Source organism: Aulostomus chinensis, chromosome 16 (genome assembly GCF_037954235.1).
Source record: "Aulostomus chinensis isolate RoL2024-O1b breed Wild chromosome 16, RoL_Achi_v1.0, whole genome shotgun sequence".
Taxonomy (NCBI): Eukaryota; Metazoa; Chordata; class Actinopteri; order Syngnathiformes; family Aulostomidae; genus Aulostomus; species Aulostomus chinensis.
Window position 1 is genome coordinate 23,642,882 of NC_141335.1, and position 22,497 is coordinate 23,665,378.

Genomic DNA, 22,497 nt, shown 5'->3' on the forward strand with positions numbered 1-22,497 from the left:
TGTTGAGAATCTGATTGATTTTAAACTCACTAAAAAGAAAAATGTGTGCTTTATGACTTAGTCTTTATCAAAGTTAAAGTTTTATGTTCAGTAATAAAACAGCCCAGCACTCAGTAGTGTAATGATCATCCTGGGCCACAAAAATTTTGACACATTAGACTCAATTTGCCGAGACAATTATTCTCTGATTGTCTCACTTGGTGGATCATTTTTACCTTGATGTAATATTTCCACCTTCACATCAGTCACATTATGACGGCGAATGTTGTTTCATGCTTTGTGACCAATTTCAATAATCGGTTCTGGAACTGAGTTCCTCTCGGAGTGTCGTCTTGTGCAGAATGTAATCAAACTTTCAAAATGGCCCCATTATATCCTGACTGAGAGACAGTTGCGCCGTCAAGATGCCACCGTTAATAGATTATAATGGGTTATTAAACAGCTCCACAAAGGGAACATTTTGTTCTTTTTGCAGAAGAAAATACAGAGGTGATGTGATAGATATCAGACAATAAACATGGATTCATGGAGCAGTGGCCTGAAAGAGATTACTTCTCTCTTTTGGAGAGCATAGAGAGAATTGAAGTACTTGAAGGACCCAGAGTATAACTCAAATATTAATTATTTTGAGTCCAGAAGATATAAGTCATTCCCTCAATTTAGTTATTTTGAGGCCAAGAGGCATAATGTGTTCCCTCAGTGTGATGAGTTCATGGTCGCAAGATCCATCGATGCCATGCCATCGCAGGGCCAACATACAGAGACGAACAACCATTCACACTCACAGTGTCACAGTCAATTTAGAGTATCAATCAGCCTCGTCCCCAAATTGCATGTCTTTGGACGGTGGGAGGAAGCAGGAGTACCGGAGAGAACCCACGCAGGAACAGGGAGAACATGCAAACTCCACACAGAAAGATCCCGCGCCCGAGCCGGGACTCAAACCCGGAACCTTCTTGCTGTGAGGCCACAGTGCTGACCACTGCACCACCGTGCAGCCTGGTCACAAGATCTTACCAAAAAAATACATAAGTAAATCGAGGGAACATGTCATATACCATAGCCTCAAAACAATTATAGTTTTCTCTCTGGGGTCCCTCTTTCACCTTAATTTATACCATTTCATTTATATAAATTCTGTTTTATTCCACCATCAGACTATGAAGACCTCCGGGGAGGCCTGAGCCAGAATGTGGAGATACACACTTTTCTGCCATGAGATTTTTCATTCAGGATGAAAAACAAATAAGTAGAGAGAAGCTGCACACACAGCCCAAAACTGTAAGAGAACCTGCAGTCATTTGTCAGAATTACAGGCTTTCCTCTGTACTTGCGCTGTCTCTTTAACTGGATGTGTGTGAAACCTTAAGATCCTTGCTGGCGTTCAGCCTCAGGGGGAAGAGGACTGTGACCACGAACAACAAATATATGACATATGATTGACGTCACGTACCTAAACACGCCTCTTTGATCTCCGTCTTGTCCGTCCTCTGAATTATCTTCACCACAAATATCACCGCCAGGGGGGTAAGGAATGAAATCGCCTGTGAAAAAAAAAAAATCAACACAAATAGAGTTCCGTTATTGGCACCGGGGCTGCAGCATTCTACAGGGTCTCTTTAGTTTCTTTAATGGTAAAATAAGTTCTGCCTGAGGGGACGACTGGAATCTATCCATTATTCAGAGTTAGCATTAACAAGTCAAACAGAGAGGCCAAACAAGTGTTTTTATCGCGCAGCAGCCTTCACACAGAAGAATCCTGCCCCTCATCTCAGAGATCTGAGCCTCTTCCACAACAAGGTGATTAATCACGGCTCAGAATCTGACCATCAATTCAATTAAATTATTATTATATCGTATTTTCTTTGCCTTGAGCACCAGAGTTTGGAGAAAACAAAGGATAGGTTTTAATTCAATCATTACAACACACAAGGAATTACCCAGCCTGTGTATAACTCAGCCAGCTTGAATCTCCTCTGATTACAAGCGAATATTTCACTTCCCTTCGGCGTAGTTGCATACAAACTTGCACTTGGATTTACAGAGCAAGTTTAATTATACAAGAGTCACGGCTTATTTCTGCCAGCATGACATGAATACGGACGTGTGCTGGAGTTAAAAACGTCAGTCATACATCAAGTTCAACCAAGGTCAAACAGGCTCTTGGAGCGTTTTGAAATTCTCGTAACAGCACACCTAGAAAAAGCCACATCACTGTGAATATCACTCCGCCACTGGTTGGAACTCACTGTTTTTTGCCTTGCTGGCAGATTTGAATTGTTTCTAGTGGGATTCGATTTTTGATTTGTCTTTCTCATGTAGAAATAACTTGATTTGTGGGAGAAACAAAACCTGTTCTTTATCGAGTGGATTCGATAAATTACGTGATGAAGCATCAGCTGTGACACTTTGCTACTGGTTTTTAAAAATGCATGAGAGGTTCAAGGATGAATCGTTACATTTGTGGGCAGGTACATCACATGACTGAGTTTTGTGGTCCTGTATGTGCAGGTTATCCCGTTGAGGGGCACGCTAACACTGGGTGAACTGGGACGTGATGACGTCCTCGAATCAACCTACTTCCTCACTGGAGTCGTGGCTTGTACAGTAGGAAGCTGCTGCTGATGTGACTGTTTGTTTTCCAGGTATTAATCAGACTAATTTCCCAGGAGAACATCGCTCGTAAAAACTGTTTTATATTTAGAACGTATTGCTCCATGATAAAACAGGCTGGTTAATATCATTTATTTTGTTGATCGCTGTTTCATGACTTCAATATTACACTCAAGAGTGTCATTATTGTCACTTCAGTGACGCTAAAGAACATAAGAGAGCCTGGTTCCATCACTGTGTGACTAAAATGACAGTACAACACATCCTCGAGGAGGATGCTACTTCATTTGACTAACTGGTGTCTTACTGGTCGTACTGTGGCCATGAAACCTGAGTAAAGCACTGATGGGATGGGCTGTACAGCAAGAGAGACGCAAGAAAACATGACATTTGTTTTCTGTACTTTTGAATGGTTTACAGGTAACATGTGTGGCAGCTTAGGCGCAGAAGTCATCATCACATTTCCTGAAACTGTATCAGTGCCCTTTTTAGACACTGAGAGCGGTGCCATTTTGCTCATCACGGGGGATTTGGAAGGCTTTAGTTACGCCTGCTTACTTAATAGTATTTCACTTACAGCAGCTCTTCCAAAGCTAAAATTAGACAGTAGAAATCCTGAGAGGATAGAAAAGTTGTCAAAGACGTGAGGAGTCAAATGTAGATGGGGAAAGGGGTACGAATTGGAAACGCGTTTATAAGATTTGAGTGTATTGATGATGGTATGTGTTAAGTATTTCTACATTGCATCCCAGCCATTGTTTGGCTTTACTGACAGGAGGAGGTTTCATACACTCCCACAGCATGTTCCTCACTGTAACTACTGAATAAGTCCTCAGAAACGTAACTGTCAGTATTACTAGACACATTATTCTTCAAGAGGTCCCATCATATCATATCATATCATATCCATGAATATAAGAAGAGCTGTGATGAAAATTCCTGTGGGTGAAAGAGCAAAGTAAGTGTCTTTGTTAATTTCATTAAACAATCGTATCTGTTGGACTGCGCTCCCGTCTGCAGCTCTAATAGGAGCTTCAATTAAAATAACCGTCAGTAACAGTTGAATTCCTCATGTTTTTCATGCTGATAAGTGGGAAGAGTGAGGTGGGAATTAGCAGAGAGTCTTTATTGTCATTGTACAGAGTGGACTCATCCTCTGCATGACTTTGATGGAGGGAAACGCATCCAGACACGAGGCGAACATGCCAATGCCAGCAAGCTAAAAGCCCTGGCTCACTCATGCCAGGAAAATGACTTTTTTGCCAGGGTGATCAGGAGGTTTGGCGGTGGCAGGAACATTGAGGCTCCTTCTTATTGGATAATGACTGAATCAGAGTGACTCCAGAGACCTTCACCTTCAGGGCCGCTGTCAGAGCAGTGACACTGAAAATGCCTGACTGCTGGGTGTCAGTGCTGGGGTTATTTGCCCTGGGAGACATGTTGATGAGGACCTCTCCCACTCATTATTTAGTGGCCTGCCTGCAGCAAAGATCCGTAGACAGTGAAGTTAATATAACCTGTCAACATTTGTTACGTTGGAAAATAATCATAAAAGAGTGTAGACGAACTCAAGAGTTCATCTACTGCTTTTAGCTTGATGTACTGCACTGATGTACTACACTGTAGTACACTTGGGTGTGTGTACTGTGTGATTGATAGAAGCTTTCTCTAGCTAATGCACTTTTAAGTGTCTATAATAATTTAATTCAATCATTTAATTTAAAGGACCTGTTTGTAGATTTTAGTGGCATCTGGTGGTGAAGGTGCAGTTTGCAACCAACTCATTTCCCAAGCGTGTGCAAAGGTCTACTGTGGACTTCCAGCATTTATTTCTGATATATTTTGGAGTATTTGGAGTCCACGTTTTTCTTTTAGACATGTTGGAGAAACGCAGCCCAGGGTAATGTGCAGTGTTGAGGTCATGCGATGTGTCAGGCTCGGTGGAAGAGAACCTGCTCATTCTACAATGAAGAAAAAAAAAAAAAATCTCAGGTGATTATACATTCATGGTAACTTTTATTTATGTCCTTTTCTGCCAATAAATCAAACATGGTTATCCCGTAAATCGTACTCTAATAACGTTTTAGACCTATAATGTTGGTCAGGCACATCTGCTGCAAAAAAAAAGAAAAAAATGTGGCACTAATTGAGCCCGTGACTTACAGCATCTCACAACTGCTCACATTGACTTTACAGATAAAATATGCTGAAGTTTGGCTGTGACTATTTCTGTCACCGAGTGATTGACAGTAAGTGCAGCTGTTTCTGAATGTAATGAAATGAGTGATGCGCGTGGAGGAGTAAACAATGGAGTGGCGTGTCAGTCAGTTAAACACTGGCATTTTGCATAGAGGGTAAGCCGAAGGAGCACATTTTGTCTGATTAGCTGTTTTGATATTTAATAATGAACAGCTACTTCACAATATCACCATCAACCTATCGGAGAACTCTGTAAAATCCGGCTAATTCAGAAAATAAATGACAGATTTGGCACCCCACATAACAATGCAAAAAAAAAATTGGGGGCTCGAGCACATCCTTGATGTAAAATATGTCTATGTCAAGCCTAGGGACCGTAATCACCATACCAACTGTTTCTGCCAGCATGGGAAACCTATTTAAAGGGTTTAATTCAGAACATATTTCCATTTTAAGGTGCAGAGCTGTTGTTGTCCATTATGTTATTTTTTTTTAACCGTGTTTTGTTGTTGTTGTTGTTTTTATGCATCCATATGTCAGATCGTTCCATGCCCACTTAAAGCTCATTTATGCTCAACATTAGATTCGGACACGGACTGGGCCTTCTGCCCGTACTTTGCATTTATTTCCTCCGTATTTGTATAATGGAGCAGCGCCACAAGAGATCATGGTAGCAACAATAGTGAGAAACAAATAGGTGGGAGGCAAAAGTTTTTAGGGGGAGGCATGTGTGAGTTTGTCCAAATCTATAAAAAAAAACTTTAAAATTATGATGTTATTTTCACCTCTTGATTGAAGAGGAAGTGAATGTAAAGTGGTAGGCAGTCAGGCAAAAGTGGGAGTTTGTGCGTCACCGGCTGTTCGAGTGGATGTATTGTGTAACATCCATGGATTGATGTAGTTGACATATGATCACGTACCTGGTGTTGACCTGCCTGCACTCATCTTAGAGAGACCCAAGTGCTGCTAGCTGTACTTTTAGCATTGAGCATAGCTAGCTGAGTCAGCCTGATTCCTGTCTTCATGCTACGCCAAGTGGGCTCATCACCCTCTGGCACTCGCAGCATTCGTACTGCACTGACATGAGAGTTCTGTAAATCTTTTATCAGCCTACATAATATGTTGTGGAATATTACCAATAATTCCCTGTTGAATTCCAAATTCCTGTTTTTCGTCATGTTAATTATTGAGGCTCCTGTGCTGCTGCTAGCTGTATTTTGAGCTTTGAACATAGCTAGCTGTACCACCCTACTTCCTGTCTCCATGCTAAGCTAGCTAGGCTCATCACCTTCGGGCACTATATTAGAGTTCTACGACTGTTTTCATCTAACTCGTTGCAAAAAATAGAACAGCTATATTTCCATGCCGTTGACCTACTTCTTTGAAAAGAGTAAATTATCCTTTTTACATTTGTTTTGCAACCATTTCATGTCATTATAAGGTCTGGTTATTTGTTCCAGGATGTGTTGCCATTCAGTAATTCTGTTTCCCTTGTTGTTATAATAGCTTACCTTAATTACCTTTGAAAATGGGACCATCTAGTGTCTGACATCCCAGAGTGAAAACAATAAATGTTTTGCAGCAATATTAGAGTCGTCTAATGTTTTTTTTTTTAAACTTATTGTTGCTGAAAGGCGCACTAAGAATAAAATCAGCACAGACACTCACGTCTATCTGTGTTTACCAAGAGCTTCTTTACTCTTTCATTTATTTAGCCTTTATTTAACCAGGGAGTCCCTCGAGATTAAAATCTCTTTTTCGAGGGAGACCTGACTCAGACAGAGTAGCATTCGCAGGTTAGGTTAAAAAATAGAAGCATGACAAATACAGATTACAGAAGATTTTGTTAAAAACAGATGAGAGTGGAAGATACAGTTCAGGAATAGCAAATGAATTGTTCAGTTACACAGTTTTGTTTTTTTTTCTTCTCTATAGCACGACCTAGATAGAACTAGAAGTCTCTGCAGTTCATCCTTGAGTCCAAGTGAATGGTTGTGGAAAATTTGGAGTGATTCCATCATAGATGTGACAATGACTGTGAGCTTGGAACACTAAAATATTTCTGTTCATCCATAAGTTGCAGTGGACTGTTTTGTCACACATTGAAGCAGTTCCCCCCAAGACGTTCCTGACATATCACCTCGACAAGACTGGGACGTGTGGACAGGTGGAAAAGCTGAGGACGTAACGCTTCTGGTGTACAGGAGTCACCATGATCTTAATCCTGCATAGCCTGCATGATAGTCGCATCAGTTCTCAGACCCTTTGACATCGATCAGAAGGCCTAGCATCAACAGTAAATACATTTTTTAAGAATTATACAGCGAATGGTATAAGGTAGACAGCAATAAGACCAAGAATTTAGACGTTACAAGTTTTTTTAAGAGAGGAGTGAAGAATTAGAAAGCAGATACTTACGAACATGACCCTCTTGGGAATGTGGTCTGACTCAACGAGAGGATTCTTGTAGAGCCAAAGCTCCTCAGGTTGAATCACTCGTTCAAAGGGCTCCAGGAATTCAGTAAATCTGTGCAAAGAGCAAACAGACTCGTCATCTTACATTCATATAAAGACGTTTATCGAGCCTAGTCACACAGACGTCACAGAACTTGCACCGTATTTGATCGTGCATTCGCTTCTGTCATTGCAGGGCAACGACAGGAACAAGGACCTATAGGTTTTTTTCATGCAGAAAAGAAGGTGAGATCATGACTCCATCTGTGAATGCTAAGGAACTCTGCTGTCTTATACTTTTTGACTGGGAACTAATTAGCATGCTCCTGTCTTTACTAACCTCTCCCTGTCACACATGACCTTGTACACCGTCATCTCGTACAAGGCTTCGTGCCACCGCACTCTCAAACAGTTGAATAGGATTAGCCCTGCAGCTGGCAGCAAGATATTCCCGAGGTCATTGTGATATCAATGTATCCAAAACTCACAGGAGAAACACATTGTTAGAAACTACAGTGCTCTATACAGCTACGTCGGTGCGGATATACTGACGGAGCAGCGTACGAATGTGAGTAGAGTTAATCAAACAACTTCTTCATGATCCATCCATTGGGTTGGTTGTGAGTCTTTCTGGCTCTTTCTTTGACTGTCCTCCGTAGATTTGTGATTGCAAGAATACCTTAAGCTTAAAGTGACTGAAATAGATAACACCAGTTACACTAAGTGAAGGCAGTTGGACCCAAGTGCTGAAGTCAGCGGGCAGGAACTCAGAAACTATTTATTTAACAAGCCAGACAGACCAAACAGGGACTCGGGGACGGGGAACAGACCAAAAACAGCAAAACTGATGAGGCTGTGACTACAGAAAGAAAGCACGAACCTGAAATAGAACAGAGACACTCAAGGACAGGTTGCACATCATGAGAGCCGAGAAGAAGCTGATTTCCAAAATAAAACAGAAAATATACCAAGGGGCACAAAAAGTCCAAACTTAGGTTGGAATCCAAACCCACGTCGTGTTACCAGGTCATACCGACGCCGTCAGGAGGTGGTGGTCATTTCATGTATTTCTGTGAGATTGAAGTAAAGGCCCCTTCACGCCTACCCAAGGCAGGCACCTTTTATAGTTGGACCCAATTCAAAACTGCAGTTATGAATTTTCACCTGGACCACTACCCAGACCAAACAGCCGAGGTCTGGTCCGACCCGGTCCAGATCAGACTGAACTGTGTGTGGAAGCATTTATTGGGATGGGTCAAGCTTTTGGAACATTTACAGGAAGTCGGCGGTTTGTGGTCATGAAAACCAAGAGAAGAACAAGAGGAGGGAAAAGGTATTCGTGGATGCAATTTTTATGGCTGAGGGAAATTCACACCTAACAGGCTCATTCATTGTTTGGTGTTGCACTTCGTGCTGCTGGTATTAATGCCATTATAATAATATGAGTGAGTCGTCACAGCTCCTGTAGAACATGTAGCCCACGTAAGTTACGTGAATTTGTAGTGTACTAATAAAATGTTGAACCAAAACTAACCAGATACAACTTTGGTTTGGACCTTGGGGAGAAGTTGAAAGACAAATGGCTAAAAATATTAAATATAACCAAAATATCTATATATTAAAAAAAAAAAAAAGTGTGACTTAAGGTGGTGATACGTTGGGACTAATGAACGAGGTAGTTAGCCTACTGCTGGAGTAAACTTGACTAGCTTCAGTTAGATAAAAGGAACAGAGATGTGACTGTGTTCCATAAATCACTGATTTACAGTCGATAAATTAATCCAGCATATAGAGAGCGTATGGCTCAATACAGCAAATAAATATACACAAAATCATTTAACGTGGCAGCATAAAAGAATCATGACTCTTGGGTCCATACGTTTACACTCCAGATGAAATGATTCAGTCACTATGGACCAGTTACTGAGTAATGGGCTCCCACGCGACTACATGCCCTTCAGCAAGGCATTTATCACCGATCTGTTCCTGTAGAGCAGCTCGCTGGCCTGCAGACATGTGAATATCCATCATCCATGTACAGAGGTAGCCTCACTGTGGAAAGGCACACGCATGCCTCTGAAAAGCGTTCCTACACGAGACCGATGAATATTTCACGATCTTTCATTCCTCTAAAGCTACAGGAAAGTCTATGATGTACAATTTATTATTAATCGGTTTTTAAAGACATGCAGTTTATAATGCGCTGGGAAAATCTATACCTCCTTCTGCTGATAAAAGTTTGTCATCATTTTCTTTTTTTTTTATGACCTCTCAAATTTTGTATTTATATTCACCTCAGCAACATTCAGTGCATGGTCCACAATCAGTTACACTGTACACACACACACACACACACACACACACACACACACACTTCACGTCCTCTCTCTAGGTCTTTTCTTCTGATGTCAGTGACAGGGAATCATGTTTTTCCTCTGGAGGGATTAAACGTGGAGATATGAAGCATAGACAGATCAGTCATTCAAAGCAGACCCCCAGCCTAACCTCTCCCCATCCCTTACAAACACACACACACACACACACACAAGACATTAACTGCGGTGGTCTCACCTGTCACTCCGCAAAGCTTATCTTGCATCAAATGCCAATCATCTTAATGACTTTGAGTCACATACACACGCACAGGCACACACACACTCACACACACCCCCCCCAAGGTAGCGCACCGACAGAATTTCATCTTCTTTGCATTCATGGAATGAAATGAATAAAACTGCGGCAGTAGGAGCAGAAACATGCTGAGCATTATTTAAAAGAACAGAGTTACTGTAGGTTTTAAGATCCTCTATAAAAAAAAGAGAGAAGAGGTCGAGCTAAGAAAAGAAATTATGAAACGATACAGCCGTGGATGGCAATAAAATCTTGATTTCTGCTATGGCTCTGCATTAAAAAGTCTTTTTCCAGCATCTTTTTTTACTGGGGATGATTTTTTTTTTAAAGTAATATCCCCTCCTTCTCTTGAAGAATCTGTAGCAAACATCCCTCAACAATGCAATAATACCCTCAAAGGTTTCCCCTTGGCTCGAGTTTCGAATTGAAAATTTTGCTTCATTTTCTCTTTTCCAGCCAACTTTATTAAATAATCATTCAATAAACATACTTTAAAGATTCAAGGCTCCAAAAATCTAATACAACTCCCATCCTTGAGTCCAACCCCACAGAGAGCAGCCTTTGTGGACATTAATTTATAGTTAATTTACGGGCTGAAAAGAAAGCAGGAGGAAGCAGAAACAGAAGACTCCCCGTGTGAAGGAGGAGGAAGGACAGTGTGGATCAAAATAGGAACGCTAATGACGGAGCAGGAATGGCTAATGACATACACAGCACGCCTCCCCGCACCCCCACACCTCCACACCCCTGAAAGATCATGCTGGGGAATAATTGTAACCACGCTGATTCCAGAAGAGATAAAAAGGTTGGAGGGTGAAAATGGATTGTGCGTCTTTGTAGAAACAAACTCAGGCAGGGCTGACATGTTCACAATAAGACTGGGAACCACACGACAGGTTTGGGGTTTCCTCTCGATTGGAGGCTCCGTCATTGAAGGTGGAGCATGTTTCCGTCACACGGATAGGAGTGAATAAACTCGAATACATATTTTCATCACCGTGACACAGGGAAGTCTTGAGGAAATAGTCTCAGTTTTGTGTGTGACGAGTAGCAGTGAAAACAGGCAAACAGAGGAGGGTGAAGAACAGCAGATTAGTTTAATAAGATATAATAATGAATAGCAATAAAATAAAAAAAATCTCTATTAATAAATAGACATGATTTATCATGTGATTGGAATGACCACCGTCTGAGTTTAGCAACCTGATAGGAGATGGAATTAAAGATTTGGAGTGAAGGCGAGTTGTCCTCAGAGGTTCAGGATAGCAGCGTCCTGGAGGCATCAGTGACTCACAACATGAAGAGGTTGGCTGATAATATCCTTTATCTTCATAATGCCAGTCTGATTTTACTACGTTGTATAAATTTTAACTCATATAATAAATGCAAAAAAAAAAAAAAAGGGGGTTTTTGCCAAGTTGAATAAAATCTAAATAAAAAAGAAATAGTAAAAGAAGTTTTTTCTGTTTTACTGGTTTTATTTGTTGCCATCAGGATAAGAGAGCAGTGGAGCGTGTCGTCTTTTCAGATAATATTCTTGTGACGCCCACAGTGTGTGTGTGTGTGTGTTCTTGTACTTGCTACATATTAAGGACTAGAATATGCATTTAACCAACAGAGCGAGGACATTTTTGGGAAGTGAGGGCATTTTAGTCGGTCCTCACATCCTCAAAGGGCTGTTTGAAGGTTAAGGCTTGGTTTTAGGGTCAAGGTTAGAATCAGGTTTCGGTTAGGTTTAGGGTCAAGGTTAGTTGAGATGGTTGGGTTTAGGATGAGGGGCTAGGGAATGCATTGCGTCAATGAAAGTCCGTACAAAGATATAAGTACAAGGATGTGTGTGTGCGTGTGTGTGTGCCTCTGAGACAGACTCTTTGTGACAAGCTCTGAATGTGGAACTGGGTTGTTTTTACATCCTAAATTGAGTTGTCCAACAGCAGGTCGTGCCCCCCACGGCCCCCTAACGCCCCCAGATTGGATTTGTCCTAAACTGGCAAGTTTTAATTGGCCATTCCAGCCGGCTGCTGCTGGACATGTTGCATGCTGGCCGGGGAAGAAGATGGAGTTTAGGAATACCTGCCTGTGAAAACATCGGCAGTCGGCTACACAGCCATTATGTCACAGAAAAAGGGGGTTTGTGCATTTACCCTTTTTTTTTAACAAAAAAGGCTCTTCAAGCAGGCTTAAAAACTGTTAAAAAGAATGTCTGACCATTTCCCTCCAGCCTTTTTTTATTCAGGACTTAAAAATGTTCATCAAAGCACGACCGTGAGTACCTCTTGGCTCATGAATGGTGATAGTCACAAGAGTCTTCGGGGTCACTTGAGCACAAAGTTCAGAGTATTCGCTTTCACAAATGGGATGGGTCGTGAAGGAACAGCACCGTAGAGGTCTCCGTGCCTCCTCCTCCTCCTCCTCCTCCTCCTCCTCCTCCGTCTCCTCGACTGAACAGAGCATCCTTCACTCCTCCCTGTCCAAAATTGCAATCCTCAGAGGAGTGTCAGGTACTGCTGAGGCTCTCCTGTGCTGCGCCATGCATTTGTTCTAAGGCTTAACGTCAGTGATAAATACATTTATGTGTGCCTGCATTCCTCACTGCTGTGTCGTCTTTCGAGTGGAACTGTTTCTCTCATTGCGTGGAAAAGGGAAAAACGCAGGGCTGCGGTTTCTCAGGTGGTCCAGACACGTATGGAGAGATGTAACTGACTCGTCTCCAGTCAGTCAGAACCACAGGAGCCGCGCAGACAGGAATAAATCTGTCAGAGATCAGTTACCCCCGATCCAAGCCTCCTTGGATACAGTGGCCTGGATTCTTCACAGGCTTGCTCGCTTTTGTTTGTATATTTCCTTCACTATCACCCTGACAGGATTTTGGCCTTGAATGACCATGAATGTGGTGTAAAGAAAAGGAGAAAGTAAGAAAAAGTTGAACTTGTTTTTCTATTAAGGCAGACACTTATTAGAGCTCCACTGAAGCCCTCGACGTTCTGACACAAGCTGTGACCAGACGACATGAGCCCCATGAACCAGAGGCAGAGAAATCCCTTTACCTCAGCAAACCCAGCACCTACTTCTGTTTACCAACTTCTGCTTTGGAGATTTTATTGACAAAATGCATAATGGCTTCACTCTAGATTATCTGGAAACTTAAATCTCAAGGTGTATGTGTGAAGTTCTCTAAAACCCCTGAGAGGCTGCTGGTGGAGGTTGCTACATTTTTCAGCAGTTTAATTATAAAGATATTATGCCCAGTGGATGCCAGTAATTTCCAATCACATTTTGGTTCAGCCCGCTTTAAATCTTTCCATCTGACCTTTTGTTACCCATAAACGTTCATCATTTTAGATCCTCCCGCTTTTTCTTCATTGATGTTCTGCAATCTGGCCCGTTTGTCATCAGTTACATCTCTGCTACTGACACAATCAAACATCAGACAAGCACAGACAGAGCAGAGGAAACAAAACAGAATTGCCCCCCCAACATGCACACACACACACACACATACACACAAACACTGAAACACTTTGGAGATTTAGCTCACAACAGCATCCAGAACAATATGAGCGGCTCATTTTAAAGCCCTGATTTACAATGCACTGTGGGTAGAATCTGTGGCCTCAGGAATACATATCTTCAGCTGCAATGCCATGACAACAAGTACAAAACTTCAGAAATTCCTCTGTAATTAGTTAGAGATACTGCCAAGCAAGTAGGGCACAGAAAAGTGGACCAATTCAGTCGCAAAGCAAGCTGCTATTTTCTCTAAAGTCTGCATTGGCCTGGGCGTCCCTGCAGCCTATATCACAGATACTGTAAATCCAAACACGAGCTGAACGTTTCAGTCAATATTGACTATATTCAGGGCCAAAATGTCTCATTAAACTGCAGTCAGACAGCGTTTATCTACAGTCGCAGGAGCTCGCAGGTCCTATCATTAGCTCAGGGCAGATCTCGCCCTTCCTTAGTGGTTTGTTCATTTTGTCTCACTGCCACATTTTGGGCTGCAATCCAGGTACAAATACAAAATGATGAAGGCATTGTGGGCTACCAGTGTGTGTGTGTGTGTGTGTGTGTGTGTGTGTGTGTGTGTGTGTGTGTGTCATGAAGGGACTGAGGGCAAAAAAAAAAAAAAAACTGGAGCTGGCCATCTGCTACATCAGATTCTGAAATCACTTTTTCCCACTCGAGCAGAGGTGGTCAATTATCGCTGCCTTTTTCTCAGCCTGATGTCGCCCCTACGATCACTCCAGCCATTTAATCATGAGGCAAAGCTGCTGAAATGTGAGATTTACAAGCTCTCTGGATCAGAGGTGATATTGAGCCCAGTGGGAAAATTCAGTGCCACTGGTGAATTCCAATCCCTCTGTAACACACCGTCAAACGCAGATAACTGAGCTGTTCAGTGCAGTTAGCGGTTGGTGGTAGATGATGAAAGCGTGGTTAGCGTGAGATTTATATCCAACAATACCCTCGAAATATGGGCAGAAATGATGGTTGGGGTGGATATTTTAGGAGAGGTTTGAAGAGGTGCAGCAGACTCTGCTGCCTGGTCTGATTCCTGGCCCAGTTTGGTCCTGTCGAAGACAGATTGTTCTGGAGTGGCCAAATCAGCAACATACTGGTTAGAGAACAATTCAACAAGCCCCAGACTGTCTGTGCAGAGGCCTGGCAGGGTTTACTGTCGCCACCAGGTCGAAATGAAAATCACCGACTTCAAGACTGTCTCAAAAAAAAATGTTCAGACATTCACACTTTTTGGCTCTTTTTCGCAGCAGCCACTGTAACCTGTCAGCAGAGGACATAAATGATGGATTCATTCTCTTCGGTGTGTGACGACGGTTCCAGCGAGCCAGTATTTACTACACAACAGCCTTCCAGCTAAATGGAACAGGTACATAATTAATGCTATTAATGACGCCTGCGTGTTCACCCTGCGGTGGTGTGTCTCCAGCACACATCAATGTACTTTATCAAAGAGCTTTCAGTCTTTTCAATTTATTTCAATTCATTATTTACTTGTCTGTTTTTAAGAGCTCTGTAGCAATTGTTCAGTTTTGAAAGTGTTTTGGACTCACATATTCAGCATTTATGAATGTTTTCATTTGCATGAGGTGTCAAACAGGCAGGACGAGACAAGGCGCGATGCCCGTCATGCACTGTACACCTGATGGATGTCGGTACTTCTGTACAGTTTTTTTTTAAACAATTACTTAGACAGACAAATAATCATGATAAAATAATACATAGTTAGTGGACTATGACACCTAATGATTCACAAACTGTCATACATTTTCCAACACAGTGTTTAGCAAAATACTACTTGTCAACATTACACACAGAACTCTACCCCCCCCCCCCCCACACACACACACACACATTGTTGAATTAATTGATCGCATGCTTCTGTCAGGTGCTCACTGTCACTCAGCTGTAGGCATTGTAGCAGAGCAACAGGTGAGTGTACCTGTCCTAAACAAATCATGGAGAGCAACTTTACAATATTGTAAGATTTTGAAATGTTGTGTTCCCCAAAATACCGTTGCTGTTTGTAAAATTTACACTGAGAAAGAGAGAAAAGATACGACGCAAACATGACGATATCCAGCTGTAGTATGGGATCACTTTTATACTCCTATAAACCTGGAGATCATGGAATCCAAAGTACTATAAATTGATCTATTTCACATCCTGGTCAAAGATCTGTCCTTGTGATGTACACTGAGTTCATTTCTGACAAGATATGGTGCATATCAACAAAACACAGGGTATGGAATGGGAATGGTCTGAACTCTCTTCAGAATCCACTTGCAGTTCTTCTGTGTTCTGGATCTTCTCACACAGTGTTTCCAAACACTTCCATGTCCCTACAAAGTCAACATTCCCTGCCTGGTGACTGTAATGTGGATTCCATTTAGTTCTACAGATATGAAAGTATTGAAGTGGATCATGAACACGTTTGTCCAGTTTTAAAAAGATACGATAAACGCAAATGCGGTACTCCTGACAAGAACTGTGAATCTGCCACACTGTTACGACCAACAAAAGAGAAGAAACGTTTGCGGTAATTGGTGGGTGAGCACCACAGCAGCTGAGCCTCGGTTTATCACAAATCCACAACTTCAACTCTGCAAGGCTGCAAGTAGCAAGTTAAGAACACGTTTTGCTAAAAAATTACCATTTCTCCCTCCACACCGAATCCTGTTTGCTGCTCCGTCAAATTCAGATCTAATTCCATCGGCGCAACGGGATTCAGATACAGACAAACATGTAACTGTGATTTAATAAAGCGCTGCCGCAGCTGCTGCTGCAACTCGATTAGGGACGGGTCAGAGTGGAGAGGGAGAGAGGAGCACACTGACACACTGATGATATATTCCTGATGTAATCATGCCACCTTATGTGATTCATTATGAACCCACCATGGCTGCACTGACAACTACTGTGGGGTGTTTATTATAAAGTATCTTGGGGATGACTCTGCTTTTGAAGACTGGAAGTAACAACATACCAAATACTTGAAATGACAACATGTAAAGCTGAATCTTTTTTGCAAGAACCAGACAACAGAGAAATGTGTAGAACGATTACATATCAAACCTGGGGGCGAGGCTGATTACGCCAACAGGTTTCAAGGCTAAAGTTATGAGAGGCAGGGCTGAGTCAGTCTTGAGCCGTGCTCTAGAGTTTAAATACATTCCAGTAGATACAGCAACTGCAACATGAATCATATTAAAACGTTATGTTACAATGTACTTTTCCTAGAGTCTTCTTGATGCTGTAGTCTGTTACTTAGAATCCTGCCAGTGCATCTGTGTGTGTGTGTGTGTGTGTGTGTGTGTGTGTGTGTGTGTGTTTTATTGAACTTGCGACATAGTGAGGACCACAGATTTACTGGAGCGGTTCCGAGGTCAGGGTTTTAATGAGGATATGGGTTTGTTAAGGTCAGGGTTCCGCTTGTGGGTTTAGCTGTGGTTACTGTTAGGGTAAGGGGCAATGGAATGCATTACGTCAACAAAGGCTCTCACAAAGATATAAGTGCAAGGGTGTGTGTGTGTGTGTGTGTGTGTGTGTGTGTGTGTGTGTGTGTGTGTGTGTGTGTGTGTGTGTGTGTTGCAGCTGAAGCTTTAAATGAACGTGTCAGGAATGTACAGCGCCGGTCCTGTCACAGGCAGGGGAGACGCGAGGTTAGCAGCATAGATGCTGAGTGACACTCAGCTTGCTCTTGCTTCCCTGGAGATATCCTTTCTCAAGCTGATGGTGATGGAGGCTGGTGGGTTGATACTGGAAAAAAAATGCCGTCATTTGCTTTTCACAGGAGGGGTTTGTAGAGGAGAGGTGCAGGGTTTCTTTCCAGTTTTATACGAATTATTTTTTCACAAAGGTGCATTAAAGGGGCAGGGGGGAGAAGAATACCAGGGTTTGGTGTCGTCAGACTACAGTTCTCTGGTCACGATAGACACCCTAGAGACACTTTCAGAAAGGTAAGAGACCTGCATTCGAGACAGGCATTATGAAATGCGGTGGTGTGAAGCTGGCAGGAGATGTCAGAGGGACACAGAGGAATCGGGGAATCAAAGAAGCATGGTGGTGGCGGCAGGCACAGAGATGCGGGTGGGGGGATGTTTTCAGCCCACAGCAAAAAAGAAAGCAGCCAGGTCGCTATGCACAGATGATTTGCCAGCAGGCTTTGTAAATGCTCCATAAGCCCCCAATGCTTCTATTCACTCAGCTTGCTAAGTGAATGCATTGACTTTTCACAGTCTGTCAGAGTGGGCTTATCAGATTTGCGGAACTTTGTGGAATGCTTTTGAATAGAGGAAGCTATCACCCTCGGATGTACAGTAACCTGGCCTGAGAGTGTATCGCTTTATTTATTCCAAGTGGCCAGTTGAGATCTTATTGCACTTCTCTGCACTTTTCAGAATAAACACACACTGTTTTGTTTGTCTGCAACGAGCAAAAGTGTCTTTGTTTTAAACTGTGCGATGCAGCGCTTCCTGCGCCTGGTCTACCGGAAACGAAAGTAAAAGTAACGATCAGAATGATACAGATGGGGTCGCGTTCCAGGCACGAGGATGCGGATGTGGTCGTATTCTACGCCGCATCGCCGGCACATCAGCAGCATGATGGAGCCGAGCAGACAGCCAATGATGGAACTCATCTTCTTCTCTCACCTTCACGTGTTCAACCAAATAGCAGCAGCTTCCAGCATGAAACTTACATAATGAACTGTTCATAAAGGGGTTCCTACAACTGGAACATGCTGCTAGCACACTGATGCTTCAGTTTGAACAATCTACTGATGTCATATTTCATGATGCGGTCAGTCGCTAGGGGCAAATGGCTGAATCCTCACACCACTGTTCAACAACCCCTCACTGCTTTAAGCAACAAAATGTCATAGTGCACAAAAGGCATCAAGACATTTTGTAAAAATCAATAATCCAATATATCTGCCACAGAAAGTTAGAAACAGAAACTAATCTGGATCCAGCTTAGACCGCATTGCAAACTTTCATAGGACTCAGTTATAACACGCTTCACGGATACAAAAGATAAACCAGTAAGAAGGACCAAACCAGTGCTTTTAATTTGATATATTGACTGCATTTCCTCTCTCATGCTTATGAATTCATTGAGGGGTTTTTTTTTTCCATGCAGTTTTTACTGGAGTATTTTTACATCACTGAGTAAGAGCTTTTACTTATGTAAAGGATCTGAATACTTCCTCCACCACTGGTAATGTTGGTCATTAATCCAAACTGTCTCTGGCTTAAACGCAGGAAAAGTGTATTTCTATGGCGGTTTGCTCAGCAGGTAAATGTTTCGGTGCCGGTCCATCTTAGGGACACCTCAATGTGAAGCTGTAGCCGCGACCTCTCATCTCTGAGCAGTTAAGATCCTCTGTCCTGTCTTCCCTGGGATGCTGTTTGAGATTTTTCAAGAGGCAGGACCACCAGAGGTCCTGAAGGACTTTGGGAAACCACCTCTCCGTCACTACCTCAAGTACATGGTGGTTCTCTGCACAGACTGAGGTCATGAGTTTTGGAATGTTGGTAACGGGCGTATTTGGAAGGAAACTGTCAAGCGAGGAAAGACAGTGACTGTCAACAAAACCAGCGAATCGTCAAACCCTTCACTCGAGACGAGCCCACTCGCTGGATTATTCCTTATTTGTGCTGGTATTTGCACCTCATTTAGATTCAGGACGGAATTGCGGCCGCACTTCACCTCAAGCGTTTTATAATCATACTGTGACCTTTACTAAACCACTGAGTGAATGTACACACACAAATCAGTTATCACCTGACCTTGAAAATATTTGAACACCCAAAAACTGTTATGGTCAAATCCCAAGATTATTGAAATGATTATTCAAAGTCACTGATGGTTTATAGGTTGCACCAAAAAAAAAAATGAAACTCATGGTCACAGATGAAGGACTTCTCAAACACCTAGCAATTCAATGCTCAGCTCTGTGTGTGTGTGTGTGTGTGTGTGTGTGTGTGTGCATTTATTTTAAACTTATACGGCGTTGACGAAGTCTTGTGTGAGGGTGACCTCACCGTCCAAACAACCCGGTCAAGAGCAGCGCCGCAGAAAATCCAGATTTGCTCCTTTGAACTTACACATCCTTTAACAGCATCCACAGAGCATTGAGGTTAGCCGTTAGCAGCACTAGAGGCCAAGCTTCTCACACTCACAGGCGCACACACACACACACACACACACACTCTCACTCCAAGTCATGCTACACTACACTGTTATTACATTCCCTTATATTTGCTGTGAGGGGTTAAAACGACAACTCAATCAAACCAGTGTTATCTGCGGTTGCAGTCCTCGCCTCAGGCCTTTTTGTGAGTATTTGACTTTTGACTCCTTTTTTATCGACTTCCCCTCCTGATTTGTATTTGTTTCCTCTCGGCCGTATTCATTCTGATGAGGTGTATGAGGTTTTATTATTAGCATTTGGACTTTTCCTTAAAAAAAAAATCATCTGTTTCCTTCTTATTTCTTGAGAATATTGATGTTTCAGGAGTAGAGGACGGATTTGTTTGCCTTCCCTGCGAGATAATTACATTCTTTCCCCTTTTTAAAGTTTCTCAAATCTGCATGTTCAGATTAACAGCGTTAGGTTTTCTTCCAAGTGGTCTATTTTGGATGAAGTTGATGCTGACAAAAGCAGAGTGGCACTCAGCCCCCAGAAACCTCCTCAACCATGCAGGTGCCGCCCGCCCCACTTGTATTTCCTCTGACGGCAACCAAAGACAGAGTATTTTCCCAAATTAATAACTTACATGAAGTGTCTTTTTCATTCAAGTTTAAACCCCGACTGTGACCCCATTTTTATTAATTAGAATGCCTGTAAACTGATATTAGCGGAGCTGCTCCCGGGTGAGTCTGTGACAGCTGGTCCAGGTGAAGTGTAGAATGTTAGATAAGAGGAGCACACATGTAAGATCCTCTTAGTGTCTTCTAAATGTAAGCAACAACTGCGAATACTACTTCTGCTACTTTAGCCTAACAGTAGAATTTACTCATCTTATTCAAGGCAGTCAGTTCCCAAGATTTTAAATTCAAGATCAGCTTGTCATTGATTTTTACCTGGGGGGGGGGGGGGTGAAAGTGTGTGTGAGGGTTTATGAGTCCTGAGTGGCTGCTGTCTGGTTCAGTGTGACCGTCTGCACCGCTTCCCAAAGAACACCAGAAAAAAAATTAATAAATAAAACACAGCACATCGCTGACGTATACAGAAAGTTACCTGATGGCGGTCTTCATGTTGAGGTTCGCCATAATACTTTGCCCACGAACAAAGATTCTATCATCCAATGTATATCTATCTCTCTTACATATCTACAGTACATTACGATATCTGTGGAGCTGAAGACCCATAAAGGCCAAATATCCCACTGTGTGAAGACAACACTGTAATTTTGTTGTAACACGAGGGCCACTTCCTATGAGCACAGGGTGGTGCTATTATGGCTTAAATTCAGCTTGCTGATGGCTCTCATCAAACACGTGAAGTTTGGAAAAGACCTGACCGTGTGGAGTCCACGCGCAACAGTCTGTCACATGACTTATCTGCCCTAGAACTGAAGACGTTCTTCCTGGGCTGAGACTCCACCTCTTTACCAAGTTTGATGGGAATTTGTACTGTTTTAGTGAACTGGCAAAATTCTTGGTGGAGTTGAACATCCTCACAAACAGAGAAGATGGAATGAGGTAGAGTGAACTGCATAAAGGTGTTGATGTTTGGTACCCGTGTGTGATATCACACTGCTAGAGGAGGTTACTGTATGTTGCAGCATCAGTACTACCTCACACTCCTGCTGCAAACCACCAGGAGACCAAACAGCAGCACAGTCAGCCCCGTCTCAGTCTCCCTTCTTGTCTGGTTTGTTTTCTCAAGGCAGAACATCAGTGGCCCAGTCATCATGTACTGTATGATATAAAGTATTACGCCGAACTGTGACGTCCACCTTGTGCACTAAAGGCTAAGGAAGAAATCAGATAAATTAGGGGTTGGAATGGGTTTTTTATGTTGGGTTTGGCTGAGGTCGCCCGGGGGAGGCATATACTGCCTGACCAAATGTCAGCTGTGCAAACGGTCCAGTGTGGGGCGTAATAATCACTAAATCTCTCCTTCATTGGCCCTTTCAAATTGTAATGTAGTGCCGTTACCAGACTTAGTGATTTTGACCGAATCTCTCTGTTTAAAAGAAAGATTTACACACATATTAAAGGGTTTATGTTTGATGCACGCTGCGGTGCAGAGAGTGATGACAGCCGAGAACAAGTGGCTCTTGTCAGTGCAGAGTAAACACAGGTGCAATTAATAACATTAATTAAGGCCCAGCTCTTTTTCGCGACATGCTATTTTGCGCGCTGGCTCATTGGAATGGCTGTGGCACACTAATTAATTTGATCAATTTCACCTGTGTTCACTCTTGCTGTGACATGTCAAAATTGCTGCGGCAGAAAGAGCCTATTCAATCAAGCCACGCTAACAAATAAGGGACAAAAATGAACGCTAATTGACTGGTCTGTCCCAACATCGGTGCGCCGCGTTCCTCCTCACAGACAGACGGGTAAATGTATGGTAACTTGACGAGGAACTTAATGACTCCTCACGCGGGCGTTGATGGACTCCAAAATGGCGTCAGTGCTGTCCTCAAAACAGAAGTAAAAGTACAAAGAAGTTCAGTTTAGAATTCTCAAGTTTTCTTTGTTTGACATCGGCTGTTTCTCAACTTAAAAATGTATAAAAATGATGGTCTCTGCACAAACTAGTCAGGAAAATGCGGGGGAAAAAAACAACCTGATCAGGAGGGAGAGCAGCCTCTGTTTGATGTCAGCCACGTTTTCATCCGTCCTTCTGGTCCTGGAAGGCTTCAAGGTTGGAAGCTGAGAAATTCACCCTCCGACTTTGACACGGATGCAGAATCATGTTTTCACACGTAAACACCTGTGAGAATCTTCAGTTTGCAAGCATGTGATTCTTTATAAAAACAATTTTAAAAAAATTAAACGTGTTTTGCTCGACAGTTGGAAAATAAAATCACAACCTACGTCAACATTTTTGTAGGCCATTTTTTT

The 22,497-nt window shown here is 42.5% G+C and overlaps 1 protein-coding gene across 1 annotated transcript in view; it reads right to left on the bottom strand.

Moving 5' to 3' along the window:
• Nucleotides 1-22,497, bottom strand: part of plpp4 (phospholipid phosphatase 4) — a 44,727-nt gene that overhangs the window by 14,062 nt on the left and 8,168 nt on the right. The window contains exons 2-3 of the mRNA XM_086180329.1: nt 7,231-7,339; nt 1,454-1,544 (exon numbers count right to left, since the gene is read on the bottom strand). Coding sequence (XP_086036455.1) covers nt 1,454-1,544; nt 7,231-7,339 — 200 coding nt within the window. The remainder of the gene's footprint in view (nt 1-1,453; nt 1,545-7,230; nt 7,340-22,497) is intronic.